Below are 19,102 nucleotides of genomic sequence, written 5' to 3'. Positions count from 1 at the left end.
GAAAAAACTTGCAACGAATAACAAGAAGAGGCAACACAACAAACACAGAAAACCATGTACATGGGTTTCACTACTTCATAACCCCTCGCCTATAAACTTGACGTCGCCGTGTTGAAATCGTGCTAGTCTGACATCGACTAAAGTGTTATAAACATAGTCTGTGTTTAGACACACAAATTTCTCGGGAAAGTAAATTGAGTTTTTTTGGAGAGAGCCTAAAAACTGAATCTACTTTCCCGAGAAATTTGTGTGTCTAAACACGGACATATCAAAATTACTGTACTAACAATGTTTTGAAAATTTGAAACGGTATTTTCCGATGGCAATTAAAGATTAAAAACATGTGTTCATTCTTAAAAATAGTGCGTTGCAAATATAACAAAAAAGTGTTTTACAAATAAATTTAAAAAAGAAGTGAAATCAAATGTACATTTATGTATGTATATAACAATTAGAATGGAATTTGTTATTCAAGATATGAAGATATTTTCTAAATTTTTGCATCTGTGTATATCAATGTCGTGCTTTGGAATTCATAGCGATCATGAATACTCACGTAGGGAGCTTCTCACGAGTGAGTTGCAGCTCACTTCTCACGTCTCGACCTATCACAAATGACAAGGGAGGAGCGAAAAAAGTGAAGAGGGGTTCACAAGTTTGAAAATTGAAAATAGTGCCGCATTTTGTGAACCCTTGAAAATATAATTTGCGTTGCCATATCGTTATTTTATTTACAAATAATTTTGCAATAACTAAATTCGTAATTTTTTTTATAAAACATTACTTTATTTTAAATTAAATTAATATTTCTAAAACGAAAAATAATTTTTATCAACAATCCACTTTAAAAATACTTGGTAATTGATAAAAATATTAAATGTTTGATATGTGGCAACATCTGTAACAGCTGTTTTTGTTTTGTTTTGACAGATACATACATACATACATACATATGTAAAAATTGTTTATTTACGCCCGAAGAATTTCTGCAATTTGCAAAAAAGTGAACAAAACCCGTTTAAAGGTCATTAAATGGCAAAAAGAAATGAAAATGTTTAATATTGCATTTTGAATGATGTGCGAAACGACAAACGCTGAGGAATACAAAGAAAACCAAGCAAAATTTTGTGGAAGTCGTTCCATGCGATGCCAATATCTCACTGGATCTTTTGTATTAGTTCAAATGAAGTTGTGAAAGATCCCATTTTCAGCATTTGGAAGGAATTTCAAGAATTGTAAATAAATACAATACGTGAAACATCCGATCTCTTCTCCAGCAATAGGACCAATCATATGAATGCTTAGTACAATTCGTGAAATTCGGATCCTATTCAACATTTGAACCAATTTCGTGGATTTTAAATACAATTTCTCAATTTTCAAAAAGGTTAACCCTGCAAAAGGCTATATAATATAAACATGCCCTATTTTATGAATTTAATCCTTCCTATTGTGGCTTGTTCGTGGAATATGCCATGCCAAGGTGGTTGTTAAGATACCATTCCACTGGGTTATTGAAGATGCCATCCAAAATGATTTGGATCTTTTAGGGGTCACAGTCTTGTAAAAAGAATGGACGAAGGTGGTAAAAAGGTGACATATAACTTGCACTAATGCTTGAATAGAATCTTTGGCATCGAATATTTTGCTGGGAACCTTAGCGAACAAAGACCAATACAAAGGCACTTAAGATATGTCACTTATCATCTTGAGTGGCCGCAAAGTTTGGAAGTACCTACAAAAAAAATTTTAGAAAGGTGTTGCTCCTGATAGGATCCTCTTCCATTCCTGTTTTCATCATATGATTCTGAACCGCTTCCCATATCTGAAAAATTTTGGCCAACTTCAACTCCACCTCCAAATTACGCCAAACTCGATTGAGGTCTTCCTTGCTTCATTGATACACGGATGAACATGTATAGTTGCCAAAAGAATTTCTAATTGTTTTTTATTTGTTACCTTTAACGTAAAACACAAATAAATACAATTGATTATCATTGCAAAAGATTCGTTTCTTGTCGATTTTTTCTATAAAAAATGTCCATAGTTACATTTTTTGTTCAACTCACCGTGATTTCTGTGGTGAGAGAAAATTGCATCACATTCTCACTTTTTTGACATTTATGATAGCTACTTTTCTCACGAACGTGAGTTTTGTTCTCCCTTATGATGTTTATGATAAGGGAGGAGGCGAGAGTGAGAAAACTCACGGTGAGATGATGTTCATGATTGGGCTGATTGTTAAAGTTACGAAGTTTTTCGGCATTTCACACACACACACACGACCCGAACGCAACGAAAGAGCACACAAATGTTTTGATTTGTTTTTGTTTTGCAGCATGCGTGCATACAACTGTCAAATGTTGCAATTATTGAGAATTTTGTGTGCCCTCTTCTTGGTCGGCTGTGGTGTATATTGATCCTTGTGCATAAATAATAATAGCCAACAAAATATGTTATAATCAGCCTTATTACGGTTGGCGTAGTCGTATCCAAAATTGCAAATTGACGTGTCGTAACGTCTAATTGGTATTATGTATGTCGTACACGACATTTTCGCAACGACTAATCGGTATTATGTATGTCGTATACGAGATATTACAACTCTGTATGCCATTCTTTTACAATTTTGCTACCACGAGAGGCGTTTTATTACGAGAAACGCTGTGAAATTAGTCGTTAGAGATTTTGTTGACGACAACAGACAAATTTCTTAAAACGTTAATAAAAACGAACAAATAAAATGGATTTAAACAAAAGGTATGTGTCTATATAACAAGAAGATTATATATTCGTATAAATTTTATAATATTGCACATGTTTTAGAACAAAAGTCACCACAAAAAAGCAGTTTGACACAATGGTCCAGATTTTGCAGAACAATCCAAATTTGGCCAGAGGTTACAGCAATGGAATAAAAAAATTAGCGTGAAAGAAGAGTGGAATAAAATTAGTACGAAACTCAACATTTTAGGACCGCCAGTACGAACAGGTGAGGGTTGGATGAAAGTCTGGGCTGACTACAAATTCAAGTTAAAGAAGAAGTTAGTTCACAATAAGGCGGAATGTCGTGCTACAGGTGGAGGATCCTTCAAGCAGTACATACTAACAGACACGGAAGAAGCAGCATCAAGCATGTTACAATTGGATACAATTGTAAACGCGGGCAATCAGTCAATTGGAATCCAGCAGCCTTCAACGCTTCGAGAAACAACCACTGAGGAAGAACTGTTTGAAGCATGTATAATCCATGAAAATTTAGAAAACCACGATCCCTGCACAGTTACTCCCCAAAGCGTAAGCAGGTCTCATGCAAAAGAGCCGCAGGTCGTAGTGAATCAGGATCCCCGCACAATAACCCCTGTAAGCATAGGAATCACTCATGAAAATGAGCAACAGGTCCAAGTGAACCAGGATCCCTGCACACAAGTCACAAATACCCCTCACAGAAATGGATTTCAGCAACTGAGTATCAGTCAGTTTAAATCGTTCGGAGTATATTCATCCTCATCGTCAGATATAAAATAACCCACACTTAACATTTTTATGGTTTATTAATAAATACCTAATTGTTTTTTATTTTAACTGACTCTATTTTTTTGTTTTCTTTTTTTATAACAGGGTGGCGTGTAATAGTCGAAAATGTTAATAATCTTCAACACCCTGTATTTTTGCAATCTATTACAAAACAGACGTAGTCGAAAATTTTACATAATACCAAAAATTATTGACTACGACAACGCCTACGACTACGTCTACGACACTTGAACGCCTACGACAACGCCAACCGTAATAAGGGTGATTATTGTTTTAAATAGTATCGCTAGCTATCTCCTCCAAGACAACATCGATCTTATTCCCTGAGACTCCACCATCGTTGGGCCGATGGTAACGTTGCGGAACGACCTGCCACATAAACATACTGGGGGAGAACATCTGAATGCCCACGAAGGCGCTTGTTCTCAACTCGATTGGACAAAAAATGTGGGCGGGAGAGCGATTTCATGAAAATTCACCTTTGTTCCCATACAAATTACTACTAACGTTAACCCATCGCCATATAATTTCATATATAAGGTTTTTGGATCAAATGGAAAAAAGCTTTTTCTTTTTTTGAGTCGCCCCAATGTACATACTACCCAAATACCAACAAAATTTTAGGTTGAACAAATTCAACTTTGAATTTTTTTCAAGTTTTTAGAAGATGATCATGTAGAAAGAGTTTACCAATTGATTACGTAAAATTTTACAAATGTCTCCACGTAGTTGTCATATAAGAACAATTCATTAAATTTTAATAGACTTTTTGTAATGGAAATTTTATTGAAATTCGCCGAAATACAGAAACTCGCAGATACATATATAAAAAGTTTATTATCGTTTGTTCTTCGAAAACGAAAAGAAATTCAATTAAAAAAGGAAACAAAGTTAAATGCTTGTTATAGCAATTGTGCTATTAAAAATATAGGAATTTATTTAAAGGCATTTTAAAGATTTTTATTGGCCATTTTTAAGCCATACAACATTGGGGTCAAATATTAAATTCTTTATTTTGGACTTATTTTTAAACATAAATATTCAGAACTGAAAAAAATACGAAAACATAATATATTACTTAAAGAAAACAATGAAAAACTTAACTTGAAAACAATATTATTATAGTATAGATTATAACAAACAAAAACAAAACATTTCGTTCAAATTTCTTAGTAATACATCATAGTTAATTGGTGTAATTTTGGGTCTTAAGTACATACGTTAAGTATATTTGTTTTCTGTTGTTGTTCTCATATTCTGCAAACGTATAAATATTACTTGCTTGTTTCACTACTATTTTTATGTTTATATAAAAGACTACTCTCTTTTGTTGTACGCAATGAGGTATTAAATATTAAATTATTACACTCGCATTCGAATTATTATAATAGAAAACACACATACATAATTATATAAGTGTATATTTATAGTTTCATTAACTTTTTTGTTTTTCATTAACGTTAAATATCTCTTGCTCCTTTTTTAATTTTGATTATATTTCTTGCTTTTGTTTCTCTAAACTAATTTCTTTATTAAAAATGTAATCACAAATATTTAAATAATAGAAAAAATCGTTTTTAAGGAAGATTTATTTCTTCTTTCTTTAGATTGCTTTGTTTGTTACTAATTTATTTTTAAAGTTTTCGATAGTATTAATACTTAATAAAATTATTATTTTTTTTTTTTTCGTTTGGACTAGAGCAAGAAAGTTAGGGAAATTGTATAGATATATTGATGATAAAAACGAATTAACGAAATAAAATTAAGAATTATTGAAAAACGATTATTTGCCAAATCTCACTTTGACAATTTTTGACAAACTAAAACAAAGTTTTTAGTTAATAAAAATGTATCAAACATGCATGTTCAACATTAGATTTCCATTATTTTGAATTTGGTGTCAACATTCATTATCAATGCACATAAATTTATACTGTAGTTTTTAATATTAACAAGATTGCATTGGCCTGTAGGTTTTATTAAATGTTTTGTTTCGTGATGTGCTTATATAAAATATGCTCAAAATGTTGTAGTTATGTGAACAATTTCCATAAATGCTGAATTAAGGGGGGTTAAACTGTGGAATTATGATCCATGAAATTTTACAAAAAAAAAAAAATAAATAAATATTGGACTTTATTTTCTATATCTTTGATGGGCTTAGGGAATGATTTCGGGTTACTCAGTATAATAAAGGCAAACAATATTATCTATCTATCTCATATAATTTCAGTTTTTACAAATATATAAATGCAAAAAATGCAATGCATGATTTTAAAATTAAATACTATGTATAACAAAATGTTGTGTTTTGAGGAAAATATCTATCCAACTTTCCTATTTTTCTTGCAATGCCATTGTTTCATTATATTCGTTTACATATATTATATGAAAAATAATAGTTTAACACTTTTAAGATATAATAAACTATTAACAGAATATTGTGTGGATAGTAGATAAGAAGGATTTGTTTTCAATTTTTTTATAAATTAAATTATTAGATAAATGAAAAAAGAATTTTAAGTTTGAAGTGCATAACTGGTTTCTCTTTAAGTTTTTTGTTTATTTGCGGATTTATCTTTAATATCTTAGCAATTGTGGTTAACAGTAACCGGTACTGTTAAAAAGCTTTTTGTTATTTTCCATTAGTATTGTTGGTTTTGGGCAACAAAGGTGTTGTAACCACATCATTGTTGTTGTTGACCTTTTCACAGTTATTAGCAGTGTTTGTATTATCACCGGTGCTGCTGCGACGTGCTGTCACATTATTGAAGTCAGCAGCAGCTGCTTCAGAAGTCATTAGACTACTTAATGACACTGCATCATTGATATCACCACTATTGCTACCAGAATTGGGTTGGTTAGCGGCTGCTAGTATACTTCGACTATGCTGTGATGAAAAGTCCTGAAGTATATAATAGAAATATATTACAACATAATGATTGCAATGCATAAAAAAAAACTTACATTAAAAGATGGCGAGGCTGTATTGCTACCCACCGCCGTAGATCCTTTACGTATACTTTGATTACTTCGTATATGATGTGGTCTATCATCCTCATGTATGGAGTGTAATAGCTAAAACGTTTAAAATAAATAAATATTGGTTAGATTTTTTATCCATTAAACAATTTAAAAATAATTGCTCGGTTGTTATATTTCGATTTAACTGAAATTAGCTTCTTAACCAGAAGTACCATGTGCGGAATATTGTCCTGATAACGAAATCGGGTTTCTAAGTTCGATTCGGTGAAAAAAAGTTTCCACACCGAAAAAGATTTCAAAAGGGCTTTCTAAAAATTATAATTTTAATTTTTTAATTAATATTTATATGTACACATATAATTTATTTAGGCTAAAAAAATGCTTAATTAACGCTATTTGGTCAATATTTTGTATTAGACTTGCGATATACGTAGAATGGTCCGATATTGAATATTATATTCAATTATACTTAATAAGGATTTGCTATCAAAATGGTAGACCTAAAAGAAATAATGCAAATGGAAAACTTGAATGCAATCGGTGCGGGAACTTTTTTAACGGTTGGGAAATTTTGATAGTGCATTTCTTTATATTTTTCCATGCTCTACACGGCAATGTGGTGGTATTTTTGATATTTGCAAAAAATGAAAAAAAAAGTTTTAACCCTAACGCTTGTCTTCGACAATAACATCGGAGATGTTTTAAGCCATATGGGGTGTCTCCAAAATTAGTACGATTGTACAGAATAACAAAAATTGATGTATCATCAGTTAAAATATGAAGGACCTCTAATCTCTCTTAACAGACGGGGCTGTAACGTCGGACGCAATACACTGTGTATGGTTTAAAAACTTTGTCCAAACTGGGCAACGTAATTTTAAACGGACTGACTGATTGCTTCATACGTGTTCAGCAGTATATCCTTGTCCTTACCCCAAGACTACTGCATGTTTTGAGAAATGTTGTCGAAAAATTCTTGGATTCTATTGACAGTTGGAATCTCCGACTTAGATGTCAATGTCCTACTGACCTCCTTAGTCCACGATGTGAAAAGAGTTTCAGTTGATTTGGGAAGTGAAAGCTGTAAATTTCATTCCTGAAGAAATTGCGATAAGGTATTGATGATGTAGCGATTTCTCGTATCCTTCTGCGAGTTGATGTCCACACCTGCTGCCATAACCGTGCAGTCATCTGCGTGTGTAACAAATTTTGAAAAATAAAGGGGAGATAAAACTGTGCTACAAATTTAGAGTAATCTTCTACTGACAAAAATCGTAGTTTGGGTTTGTTGTGTCAGCTTGAATTTTATGGCCTCATCAAAACATGGTTAAATATTGACTTTTTTAACAAATCGGGCCTATATCTCTGAAACCAATTTCGAATCTTGTTTTGACCTCTTCAGCAAACTTGGAGATAGGAGCATGAGAAATAATCAGTTCGGAAAGCCGCATTTATTGATTCCAAATGTACGTATATCTATAATTCTATATGAAACAAGCATTTTAGAGTTGCTGAATGTTCTGAAGAATTGCTGAGCAATTTTTAGGAAGATTCCTGGTCTAACTCTCAATTGTTTAACAGATACTGACCTGAATTCCAGAAATGTAAAATTTTATATATTTTAACGTTTTTGACTCACTAGATGAAGTTTTTCCTAAGTGGTGTTCACATAAGTTCTACTATTTTAGTCTTACAATATTGCTAGAGATGGATCGACCCTGACTAAATCTGTCTTTCTATTAGCGCTCTTTACCTTTTATATAAATTACTAAAAAATTCTGTCTATAAAATTCTAACTAAAATGAATTATAGCATAATATGCGAGATTTCTATCTTGTCTCCATTTCGCGGCTCTTAAGATCATAATACATTAATTATAATAATAATTATGAATATTACTTCTGTAAGTTCAAGAAGTTTTGAAAACTCGAATATAATACAAAATATAATTTTAAGTATGTATACATATGCATATTATTTACAATACCTTTTCCACTTCATCATCAAATTCAGCAGTGCTGGGTTCTGCGCCAGATTTTCGAGATTTCTCCAGTAAGGTAGCTTTTTTAGCTGTTAAATACAAATTTCGTTTGATGGCAATATAAATTACATCTGTAACAGCACGCACTGAATAATCTGGAACAAATGTCTGACGAACTTTAGAATCCAGTGTTAATGACTGCAAGGAGCCCATTTGAGAGGGAGAATCTACGATTTCACGTAAAGAAAAACACAATAAATTTAATATAAACTAATAGATATAAATCAAGAAAACACTTACCCACAACCACATTAGATACTAATGCCTGTGTACCAAAATATGTGAATGGACCACTTTCGAAAAGTAAGGCCTCTTTACCAACTGTGACTTCAACACGACCCTCTAAGATAAGTACAAAGAAGTCAACTGCTTTGTTTTGTTGGAAAATGAACAGGGAAGGATCGTCTTTCTCCTTGCCCTTACATTTAATACTGTGAACTATATCCTGATTAAGTAGACGGCGTAGTATTTGTTCCGATATTACTTCTTTTTTGAAGGCATCAATAGCTGTAAACAAAAATAATTGCTATAAAGTACAATACATTTATGTATGTAGTGTTTACTTACATGTACTTAAGAATTGGTATGTGGCAAGAGTTAATTGCGGCGAAATGCGTATTGTTTGATTTTCGCGCCTTTCGGCAAACACAGTAAAATCTTGTTTCTTGTTACGATTACGTCTTACTTTAGTGCGATTATCGACAAAAACATCTGTTTCATCAACAATTTCAGCTTGAATCAATTCTTCTATAACATCTTCCAATGTAACTAAACCTATAGTTTCATAGAACGGATCACCATCGCCTTCATTGTTGACACGGTGTACGAAGGCTAAATGACCAATAGTACCATCCTTGAATTGATTAAACATAACGTCGAGTGTATAATCTTCGAATACGAAATGTACAGGATTCTGATAGAATTCACACAATGTCTTCAATGGAGTATTATCGTCAGGGTCAACAAAGGCCAAATCTTTAATGTACAACAGAGTAATAATATTTTTACGATCACCATCGTAAACCGGTATACGAGAGAAACCAGATTTCATTATTTCGGAGACAGTTTCAAAATCTAGTGTAGCATCTAAGGGCAACATAAAAGCATCATCGATACGTGTCATAACATCGGCAACAGTTTTCTTGCGCAACTCCAGAGCACCAGATATTATATTAACTTCATTTTTGTCCAAATCATTAATGCCAGTGGTTACCTGAAATTATTTTTTATTAGAAGTACATACATATGTCCCGTTAATGAGGAAGACTTTCTCAATAAAGCTCAAAAACCTTAACTGAGTATACATGTGTGATTTTTGGGTTACGCGAAATGTTAATTTTTTTAAATTATTTTAAGTATATTTATAAGTCTCTATGATATAGGAATATTTTTCTTCAATAAAAAACTTTATACTAGTTATCTCTCCCAGCAAAATTCTCATTACAATACCCCCTACTAATAGAGCTGGTAACCTATCGACGTAGGGGATGGAAGATACCAAGCAACGGTCCTGACCGGTTTTAACATGGCAAAGCCCAGGATTTATCTTGGTCCCTCTTTCATCCCAAGTGGACACTGACCTCCCCGTGGTGTCACCTGGGCAACTGCCTTTAACACCCGTTAAAGTTAGTGAGCTAACATGTGCCGCGCGTTCACCCATAAGAACGTTAAAAACTTGGGTTTGGGCGTCGGGTTAGTAACCCTCCCCTAGAAAAAACAGCCTACTATGAAAAAACGAAAGAAAAGAAAAACAGACCCCTCTAAAGTTGACGAACCCCGCAAACGTTTTAAGGACCATGATCTGCGAATCTGCACCTGGAATGTTCGCACTCTTTATAGAGAAGGTGCAGTCTTCGCATTGGCAGACGTACTTGAAAAGTACAAGACCGATATTACTGCCATACAAGAAATACGATGGATTGGGAAAGGCGTCGCAACAACACCTAAAGGTGACGCACTGTATTATAGCTGCCATGACGTAAAGCATGAATTTGGTTGTGGATTCGTAGTTAGTCGGAGACTAAAACATCTGGTATCCAGCTTCACTCCAGTGAATGAAAGACTTGCTGCAATTCGGATAAAAGCTAAATTCTTCAACATTAGCTTTATTTGCGCTCATGCTCCCACTGAAGGACGAACAGACCAAAGATATATTTTACGAGCGCTTAGAAGAAACATATGACCGTTGCCCTGCCCATGACATTAAAATCATTCTAGGCGATTTTAATGCCAAAATTGGAAAGAAGAATATCTTTGGCCCAACAGTCGGGAAATTCAGTCTCCACAGCGAAACATCTGACAATGGTATGAGGCTGATAGACTTTGCAGCTGCAAAAAACATGGTAGTTAGCAGTACCAGATTTAATCATCTCGATATTCATAAGGGCACCTGGCTGTCTCCAGATCAGAAAACAAGAAACCAAATTGATCATGTTGTGATAGATGGAAGACATTCATCGAGCGTGTTGGATGTACGATCGTTTCGAGGCGCAAACATTGATTCGGACCACTACCTTGTTGCAGCAAAGGTACGCACCCGCTTAAACGTAGCAAACAAAGTACGAACAGACACAACACGAAAGTTAGACATCGGTAAGCTGCAATCACAACAGATAGCCACAGCATATTCCACTCAACTAGCCCAATTGCTAAATCAAAGCACTCCTCATCCCGATAACATTTCAGCGCAATGGCAAAGCTTTGCCCACTCCATGCAAACAGCCGCAAAATCCATACTTGGATACCAGAGACCTCCACCAAGGAATCCATGGTATGATGAGGAGTGTCGTGCTGCCACCGAAGAGAAAAATGCGGCATATAGGGCTACTTTACAATCCGTAGCAACGCGTAGCGCACGAGAGAGATACAGGGAGAAAAGGAGAGCGAGAAACGTCTTTTCCGCAGGAAAAAGAGAGAGATGGAAAAGCGGGAGTCTGAAAAAATCGAGATGTACAGGAGCCAGAATGAAGTCCGAAAATTCTACCAAAGAGTCAAGTATCAAACTGATGGCTTTGGTACAGGCACATCCTCCTGTAGAGACCAGCAAGGTAATTTGGTAACTGATACAGATAGTGTACTCAGGATATGGAAAGAACATTTTTCAAATCTGTTGGTATCCAATAGCAGCGAAGACGACGAAGATACCACAGTCCCAATCCCAGAAGATGGTATTGAATGTATACCGCCCAGTCAAGATGAGGTAAAGACAACAATAAATCGGCTGAAGAATAATAAGGCGGCAGGGGCCGATGGCTTACCAGCCGAGCTGTTCAAAACCGGAGGCGACACGCTGATAAGGTGTATTCATCAGCTAGTTAGCACCATCTGGCAGGAAGAACGAATACCCGACGATTGGAACCTGAGTATCCTGTGCCCCGTCCACAAGAAGGGAGATAAGACTGTATGCTCTAACTATAGGGGCATAAGTCTACTCCCTATTGCCTACAAGATCGTGTCAGGGTATTGTGCGAACGACTAAAGCCTATGGTCAACGAGATAATTGGACCATACCAATGCGGCTTTAGACCTGGCAAGTCCACCATTGACCAGATATTTACCCTGCGGCAAATCCTGGAGAAGACCCAAGAGATGCAGATCGACACCTACCACCTTTTTGTCGATTATAAAGCAGCCTTCGACAGCCCACTGCGTTCCAAGGTTTTCCAAGCCATGTCTGAATTTGGTATCCCCGCAAAGCTCATCCGGCTTTGTAAAATGACTTTAACTGACACGAGGTCCTCAGTTAAAATAGGAAAGAACCTCTCCGAAGAGTTTGGTACCAAAAGAGGTTTCAGACAAGGAGACAGCCTTTCGTGTGACCTCTTCAACATCCTGCTAGAAAAGGTTATACGAGAGGCAAACGTCAAAAGAAGTGGCACAATCTACACCAATAGTCACATGTTACTTGCTTATGCTGATGATATAGACATCATGGGCCGATCAGTAAAAGAAGTAACTGATACCTTTATAAAGGTCAAAGGAGAATATGCTAAGGTGGGTCTGGCGGTAAACGGTGAGAAGACCAAGTTGATGGTGTCGACGCGCAATGCGTACATTAAGATCGGACCAACTGTTGAAGTTGGTTCCTATAATTTTGAGGTAGTAAAAGACTTCGTATACCTCGGCACCTCCGTAAACACAACAAACGACATCAGTTGTGAAATAAAAAGAAGAATTGTATTGGCCAACAGATGCTACTTTGGTTTAAGTAAGCAGTTTAAAAACAAAGCCACATCTCGTCAAACAAAAATAACGCTCTACAAAACACTGATACTACCCGTGCTGATGTATGGCTCCGAAGCCTGGGTACTTGCGCAAGCAGACATGGCAGTGCTTGGTGTGTTTGAGAGAAAAATTCTTCGAAAGATCTACGGACCAATCTGCGTTGACGGTGAATATCGACGTCGCATGAACCACGAGCTGTATCTGCTATACAACGACATCAATATTTTTAAACGTATCGAGATGCAGCGATTGATTTGGCTAGGCCATATCATAAGAATGAGCGATGATGAACCCGCCAAAAAGGCGTATGAATACATGCCACATGGCGGTGCACGCAGAATTGGCAGGCCAAGGAATAGATGGCGCAAACAAGTGGATGATGAGATGAAAAGGCGCGGTATTCCAGAGTACAAAGCAACAAATAGAGAGGAATGGAGATCTCTTCTTAGTTCGGCCTATAGAACAAATGTTCTGTAATGGGCCAGCTAAGTAACCTATCGATAGTTGGACTATCGTTTTGATCACTGTCGTAATGCTTTGTTTATATCGGACTTAACAGGAATTATGTTTTAAATAATTCGCAACAGATAACCCAAATAACTTGTTTTGGTGGTCGAGGTAATCTTTGTTTTACGACAGCAATCAAAACGATAGTTTGACTATCGATAGTTTGTCAGCTCTCTAATAATGGGTTAGTTATTTTAACAAGGGCATGAGTAGTTATTTTTTGGACACTTAAATAGTTAAAATAGTAGTCATGACTATTAGATATAACAATTTATAAGGTGTCCAAAACATATTCGCGCCTTAACAAATGGGTTAATAGAGGGTTTTGTAATGAGTATTTTTGCTGGAGTGTTCAACAGATATTTCAATAATCTTACCTTAACCAATTCCTTCAGACGTTCACGATTATAAACGTTGCCAATTTCTTCACCTAGTAGAACGTCTAATATTTTTGATGTCGGGTAAGATAATGGGAATGTAATAAGCATAATGAATTTGGTTATGTAAATAGTTTTTGCACCAACAGCTAAGCCATGTCTCGAACATATAGCCTGAAGGAAGAAAATAAAATATATTAGTTCGAATTAAATTTCTGTTATTCTCCATAAGAATCAAATCTTGTCAATTAACCTGTGGTGTAATTTCACCAAAAATGACGATAGCAAGGGTAGAGAACACCACAGCAATTAGGCCGGAAGTTAAGCCATCCAAGAGAATCGTAAATGTCGAGTTAACCAACACATTACCCAACAAGATACTGCACAACAGGTAATTACCTTGATCTCTCACTGGTTGGATTTTCTTGGCATATTCACGTTCCTGGTCCGAGCCAGTATTGCGCAAAATCTGTACAAATAGGGAAATAGGGGACAAATTAATAAGTTAAAATGGAAGAATAAAATATATTAATATAGATATATATACCTTTAACTCGGTACGATCTAAAGCCATAAGACCTAAATTCAAGCCCGAAAATAGAGCCGAAAAACACAAACATATCAAGATAATGACTATAGACACCCACAGTGGCAGTAAACTTTCATGGCTGCGTACGATACACCAAGAATCCCTGCATTGATGCAATAGCGGTATGGGAGTTTCCACGTCTTCATCCCGAAATGCATTGACATCATTCTTAGCGCAAATATAAAAATCCTTTTTGCCTTTGGGTAACGACGCTTCATAGAGTGCGGTACTACCAGTAACCGTACCATTAATAACTTTGTGCAATAATGTTGCCGGAAACTGGCAATAAGTGCCGGCATCTTTTGGTTCAGTTGTGAAGGCTATCACAGTATTTTCAGTAATGCCCAAACCAAATATTCTTATGGTAAATGGTGATTCACTCATAACACTGGGTATGCCATCATCGTATTCGACTTCATGTTTGGAAGACTCTAGACGGAATCCGGTAATAACTAGTGGAGAATACGGTCTGAAAATATGAGAGAAGTTAAATAATAATTAATATATATAATTTATGGGTCGATTCCGTATTGCGACACAAGTCGTGTCGCGTTGTCAATCGTCTCTGCGACAAACTTTAAAATGCGATGTAGCGGAGCGTTTATGTTTTGATTTGAATAAATGAGAAAAAAATATCAGAACAAGCACGGTGCTCTTGAATCAAATTTAAATGGAAGGTGCTTACACCTGGGAAGTTTTTGCGGATTCTGTCAATATAAACTCCACTCCTTAGGTGATGTTAGCTCGATTTATTCAATTAATTAAAAACTTACAAAATTGTTTTTGTTTATAAACAGAGTACAGGAATATTTTTGAAACTGTATAAAATGAAAACGTCGTATTAGCCAATTAGTGCTTTGGGGTTAATGAGTACATATCTGATCTGTGGCGGGTTAGATTTTCATTATATAGTTAAACCTGCCTGCTGCAATCCAGAATAGCGTAAAAATACATAAACAATGAAATAGGAAGAATTAGGAATGAAACAAGAAAATAGAGAACAGATTTGACTTGGTACGATCTGAGCACACAAGACATACATTCAGGATCGAACAACGTGGGACATTCTTTCCCTCGACAGACTAGTTAACTAAAAAGTACATTGACATAGCTTCTGCTGGATGCGTTTAAGTGGTTATCCCTAGTTGAGCAGGCCGAAAAAAAAAATAATTTTTCCAGATTTTTTCTTCTGAAAGAGCACATACTACACTACTTTTGGAATGTATGTATGATTGTGGAAAATTATTGTATAGTTTTGTGGTAAATGGCTACTTGCGAAACCCTTTTTTGTAAAAGCGTTTGAGGTGCCAACGATAGCACGAAAACGAATGGACCCATTTTCGTATATTTTGTGGGCGTTTTAAGAACAAAATAATCTTGTCTTTAAGCGAAACAGAATTTCAAAAAATCTATCTAAAAATTGACCGTTTTCAGTTCAGAAATCGGGCAAAAAAATGTTTAAAAAATCTGTTCCACATAAAGACAAGATTTTTATGTATACAATAAGCTCAGCAAAATATATGAAGATCAGTCAATTCGTTTTCGAGCTAACATTGGCACTGACTTCAAAAATGTCATTTCGAAAAAAACCCGTTGCGCCTTTACACACAAAACACAACGGCTTTTCTTCACTTTGAACGGTCATATCTCATCCAATTTTGTTCCGATCGATTTGCGGCCTGTACTACAAAATAAGCCAATAAATTTTTTCGATTCTTGAAAGTGATAAGTAGAGGTAATCCCTTAAGTCTTAAACTTTAAGAGTACATGTAGCAGTAACGTAGATATCTATGAAAAATCAAATTACACCTTGACACATAATTTTGATAAAAATGTTGTTGTTATTGGATTCCATTTGAGATGCAATTAAAGAGAATGAATTAATTGATGGAGTTCATTTCTTATTTGTTTCTATATACAAAATTGTTAATTGATTTATTCTTGAACAATAATAATTGGATGGGATAAGACAATTTTTACAACGGATTATTGAACTTTATCATGTTTAATACACACAATACTATTGCAGAATAGAACATCCTCAATGTTTTTCATTTATTAAACAAATATTTAAGTAGCCAAATCTAAATTGGAAGACTAATTGACTTAATCATCAATGTGTCCAAAACTTGTTGGGCCTTTCCTTAAAAATATAATTGAAAACTGTGGGGATATCTTGCATGATTTAGCATTCTACCATTTACATATAATTTTGACATTTTTATTATATTTTTTAATATTTAAACTATACAATTCTTAATGCAAAACCTTTTCTCATTGAATATGCAAAAATTCAGAGTCCATTTGTAAATATGTACAGCATTTATTCTGCCTAATATATTCTTCATTCTATACTGTGGGAAATTCGAAAAAAAGCATACCCGTAAAAATCGATAAAATTGATTAACAAATAACAGCTGTTATTATAACATCTTGGAATTCTGTTAATTTTATATTTTTCACAAAAATGTACATACTTACATAGTTACTGTGTATATTCGTTTCTTTCTCAATTGTTATGGTTTCCCTTCCGTTCTGATGAGTTTATTATTAAGAAACACAAATTAGAATTAATTGTCTTTAATGTTTTTGTGTAGACAATTTTCAATTAAGTTTGTAATGAACTCGAAGTAAGCGTACAAATAAACATAGTGTAAGCAGCATTTCGTTTATGGACAGTGCAATTGTTTTGCATACGGTTTAAATGGCAATAAGAACATGCCGCCGATTTTACCAACCCAGCAAACCAAACTGTCAGCGTTCGAACTTAATTAGGTCCGAGAGTTGGAAGAAACATTCGATTTCGGATGTGAGTTCAGACCGATCTCGGATAGAAAGTCATATGAAGTGGTCGACATGTTCTATAACCAAAAAGTCGGATGAAAATCGAATGTTTTTGACGATTTTCGGATCGAATAGGGTCCGAACTGGGATGTCGTATGGAGATTTCTGATTAATTTACCGACATTCACACATCGTTTCTCAGTATCACTCGAATTTAACATGTCATTATTTGTTGTACACATTTCATTATTCTTTTACACACATTACGAGCATCTTTTTTCCATTCTTCCGGAGAGCTTGATGAAACTCTAAACAAAAAATCCTGGCATAAAAAATGCTGTTTTGTCAACACTATGCTACCACAAAAAATTCACTTATTTTCTTTTATAATGAATATTCCCTGAAGTGAGAGAAAAAAATCTTCAGACAAATCGGTCAGACGCGTCGTAAAAACCTTCCGACTTTGACGTCCGACATTTGGTTTGCTGGGTACATATGTGTCACATACATATACATACATATCGCTCACTTACTCAAAGAGTGGCACAACTCAAAAAATTCGTTTTCTAAGTTAGCGATTTCTATTTTTATACCCTCAGCATTTATGCTAACGAGGCAAAATGTGCCTCATCGAAATAATGGTTTTAGACCCCAAGTATGTTTGGACGAAATGTGTTTCAGACAATTTGGAGTCGATTGAGCAATGTCCGTCCGTCTGTCTGTCTGGCTGGGCTGGAGCGCACGATAACTCTCGAACGGGTCAACCGATTCGATCCAAAATTTGGCTTTCGTAATATTTTGTCCAAACTTAGTTTAAGTTCGAAGATGGGCTATATAGGTCCACTTCTTCCGGTTCCTCCCCCACAAAAGTTCGAAAATGTTCGGAAAATTTGTGCGCACGATAACTCTTGAAGAATGTAACCAATTTGATTAATACTTTGCACATCGTGAAATTTCTACTAAACTTAGATAAGGTTCCAAAACGAACTCAATCGGTCCACTCCTTCCACACAAAATTTCGGATAAGTTCAGATTAGGACCTGCTCTCGAATCGTTTTTGTTTTTGTTGCAACAACTTGTATTCATTGCCCCCCATACGACGGTACAAGTTTCATCAGGGGCAAGTCCATACTTCCTGAGAAAATAGCCTAAAAGATGCAAAAAACCGCTATAACACCGTGTGCAGTGGATGGAGCGCAAGATAACTCTCGAACGGATCTGCCGATTCGGTCCAAAATTTGGCCTTCGTAATAGTTTGTCCTCACATAGTTTAAATTCGAAGATAAGCCATATCGGTCCACTCCTTCAGGTACCTCCCCCACAAAAGTTCAAAAATGTTCGGAAAAATTGTGCGCACGATAACTTTTGAAGGGAGTGACCGATGTAATCCATATTTTGCACAGCCTAATATACCTACCAGATATAGATCAGGTTCGAATATGGACTATATTTGTCTACTCCTTCTGGTACCTCTCACACACAATTTCGGATAAGTTCACTTTAAGACCAGCTCTCGAATCACTTTGATTTTTGTTGAAGCGATTTGCATTCGCTACCTCCATTACGACGATAAAAGTTTTTTCAGGGGCAAGTCCTTATTTCTTAGGAAAACAGCCCGAAAGGTGTAAAAAATCCCTATGTCACCATATGTGGCGGTCATAGAGCACGAACTCTCGAACTGTTCAATCGATCTGGTCCAACATTTGGTCTTCGTCATATTATATCCAAAATTAGTTTCATGGGACAATACTGGTCCACAACATCCGGTATTTCCCCCCAATATTTAAAAATTTCACTAAAATGCTAGGATGATATCACTTTGGTCCAAACTTTGGATCTCCGAATATTTTGTCAAAATTTAGTTTAACTTCTAAAATGTCCCATATCGGTCCTCCCTAAGGGTACCTCCCCCACAAAGGTTCAACATTTGTATCTTAGTGCAGTTAATTCCTAATCCACATTTTTGTCGGCAAGTTCAAATGTCCAAAATGGGCCACAAAGTTCTAAAGAGACCTTAAATACATTCGCTCTGTCCGTAGGTGCGAGTTTCACTTTACA

General features: G+C 35.4%; 1 protein-coding gene and 1 long non-coding RNA gene across 5 annotated transcripts in view; one reads left to right on the top strand and one right to left on the bottom strand.

The window, feature by feature from the left end:
- The first annotated feature begins 536 nt into the window (after window positions 1–536).
- On the top strand, window positions 537–5,221 carry LOC141394216 (uncharacterized). Of its 2 annotated transcripts, XR_012410281.1 has the most exons (3): window positions 537–2,760; window positions 2,827–2,992; window positions 3,622–5,221. It is a non-coding gene; the product is annotated as an uncharacterized lncRNA (long non-coding RNA). The 2 variants fall into 2 exon arrangements; XR_012410280.1 differs by lacking the exon at window positions 3,622–5,221 and having other exon boundaries at window positions 2,827–3,589.
- The window catches only part of uex (metal transporter uex), a 56,961-nt gene continuing 42,292 nt past the window's right edge, over window positions 4,434–19,102 (bottom strand). For all 3 annotated transcript variants that reach the window (XM_073968184.1, XM_073968183.1, XM_073968185.1), the window contains 8 exons: window positions 14,219–14,729; window positions 13,925–14,140; window positions 13,672–13,845; window positions 9,131–9,776; window positions 8,804–9,070; window positions 8,510–8,730; window positions 6,505–6,615; window positions 4,434–6,442 (listed from right to left, as the gene is read on the bottom strand). In XM_073968184.1, coding sequence (XP_073824285.1) covers window positions 6,173–6,442; window positions 6,505–6,615; window positions 8,510–8,730; window positions 8,804–9,070; window positions 9,131–9,776; window positions 13,672–13,845; window positions 13,925–14,140; window positions 14,219–14,729 — 2,416 coding nt within the window. In that variant the 3' untranslated portion in view covers window positions 4,434–6,172. The remainder of the gene's footprint in view (window positions 6,443–6,504; window positions 6,616–8,509; window positions 8,731–8,803; window positions 9,071–9,130; window positions 9,777–13,671; window positions 13,846–13,924; window positions 14,141–14,218; window positions 14,730–19,102) is intronic.

This window comes from Musca autumnalis, unplaced genomic scaffold, assembly GCF_047663935.1.
Source record: "Musca autumnalis isolate F117 unplaced genomic scaffold, ASM4766393v1 scaffold_2, whole genome shotgun sequence".
Classification (NCBI taxonomy): Eukaryota; Metazoa; Arthropoda; class Insecta; order Diptera; family Muscidae; genus Musca; species Musca autumnalis.
The sequence above is the reverse complement of the archived record's forward strand: the minus strand, read 5'-3'. Positions and strand labels throughout refer to the sequence as shown.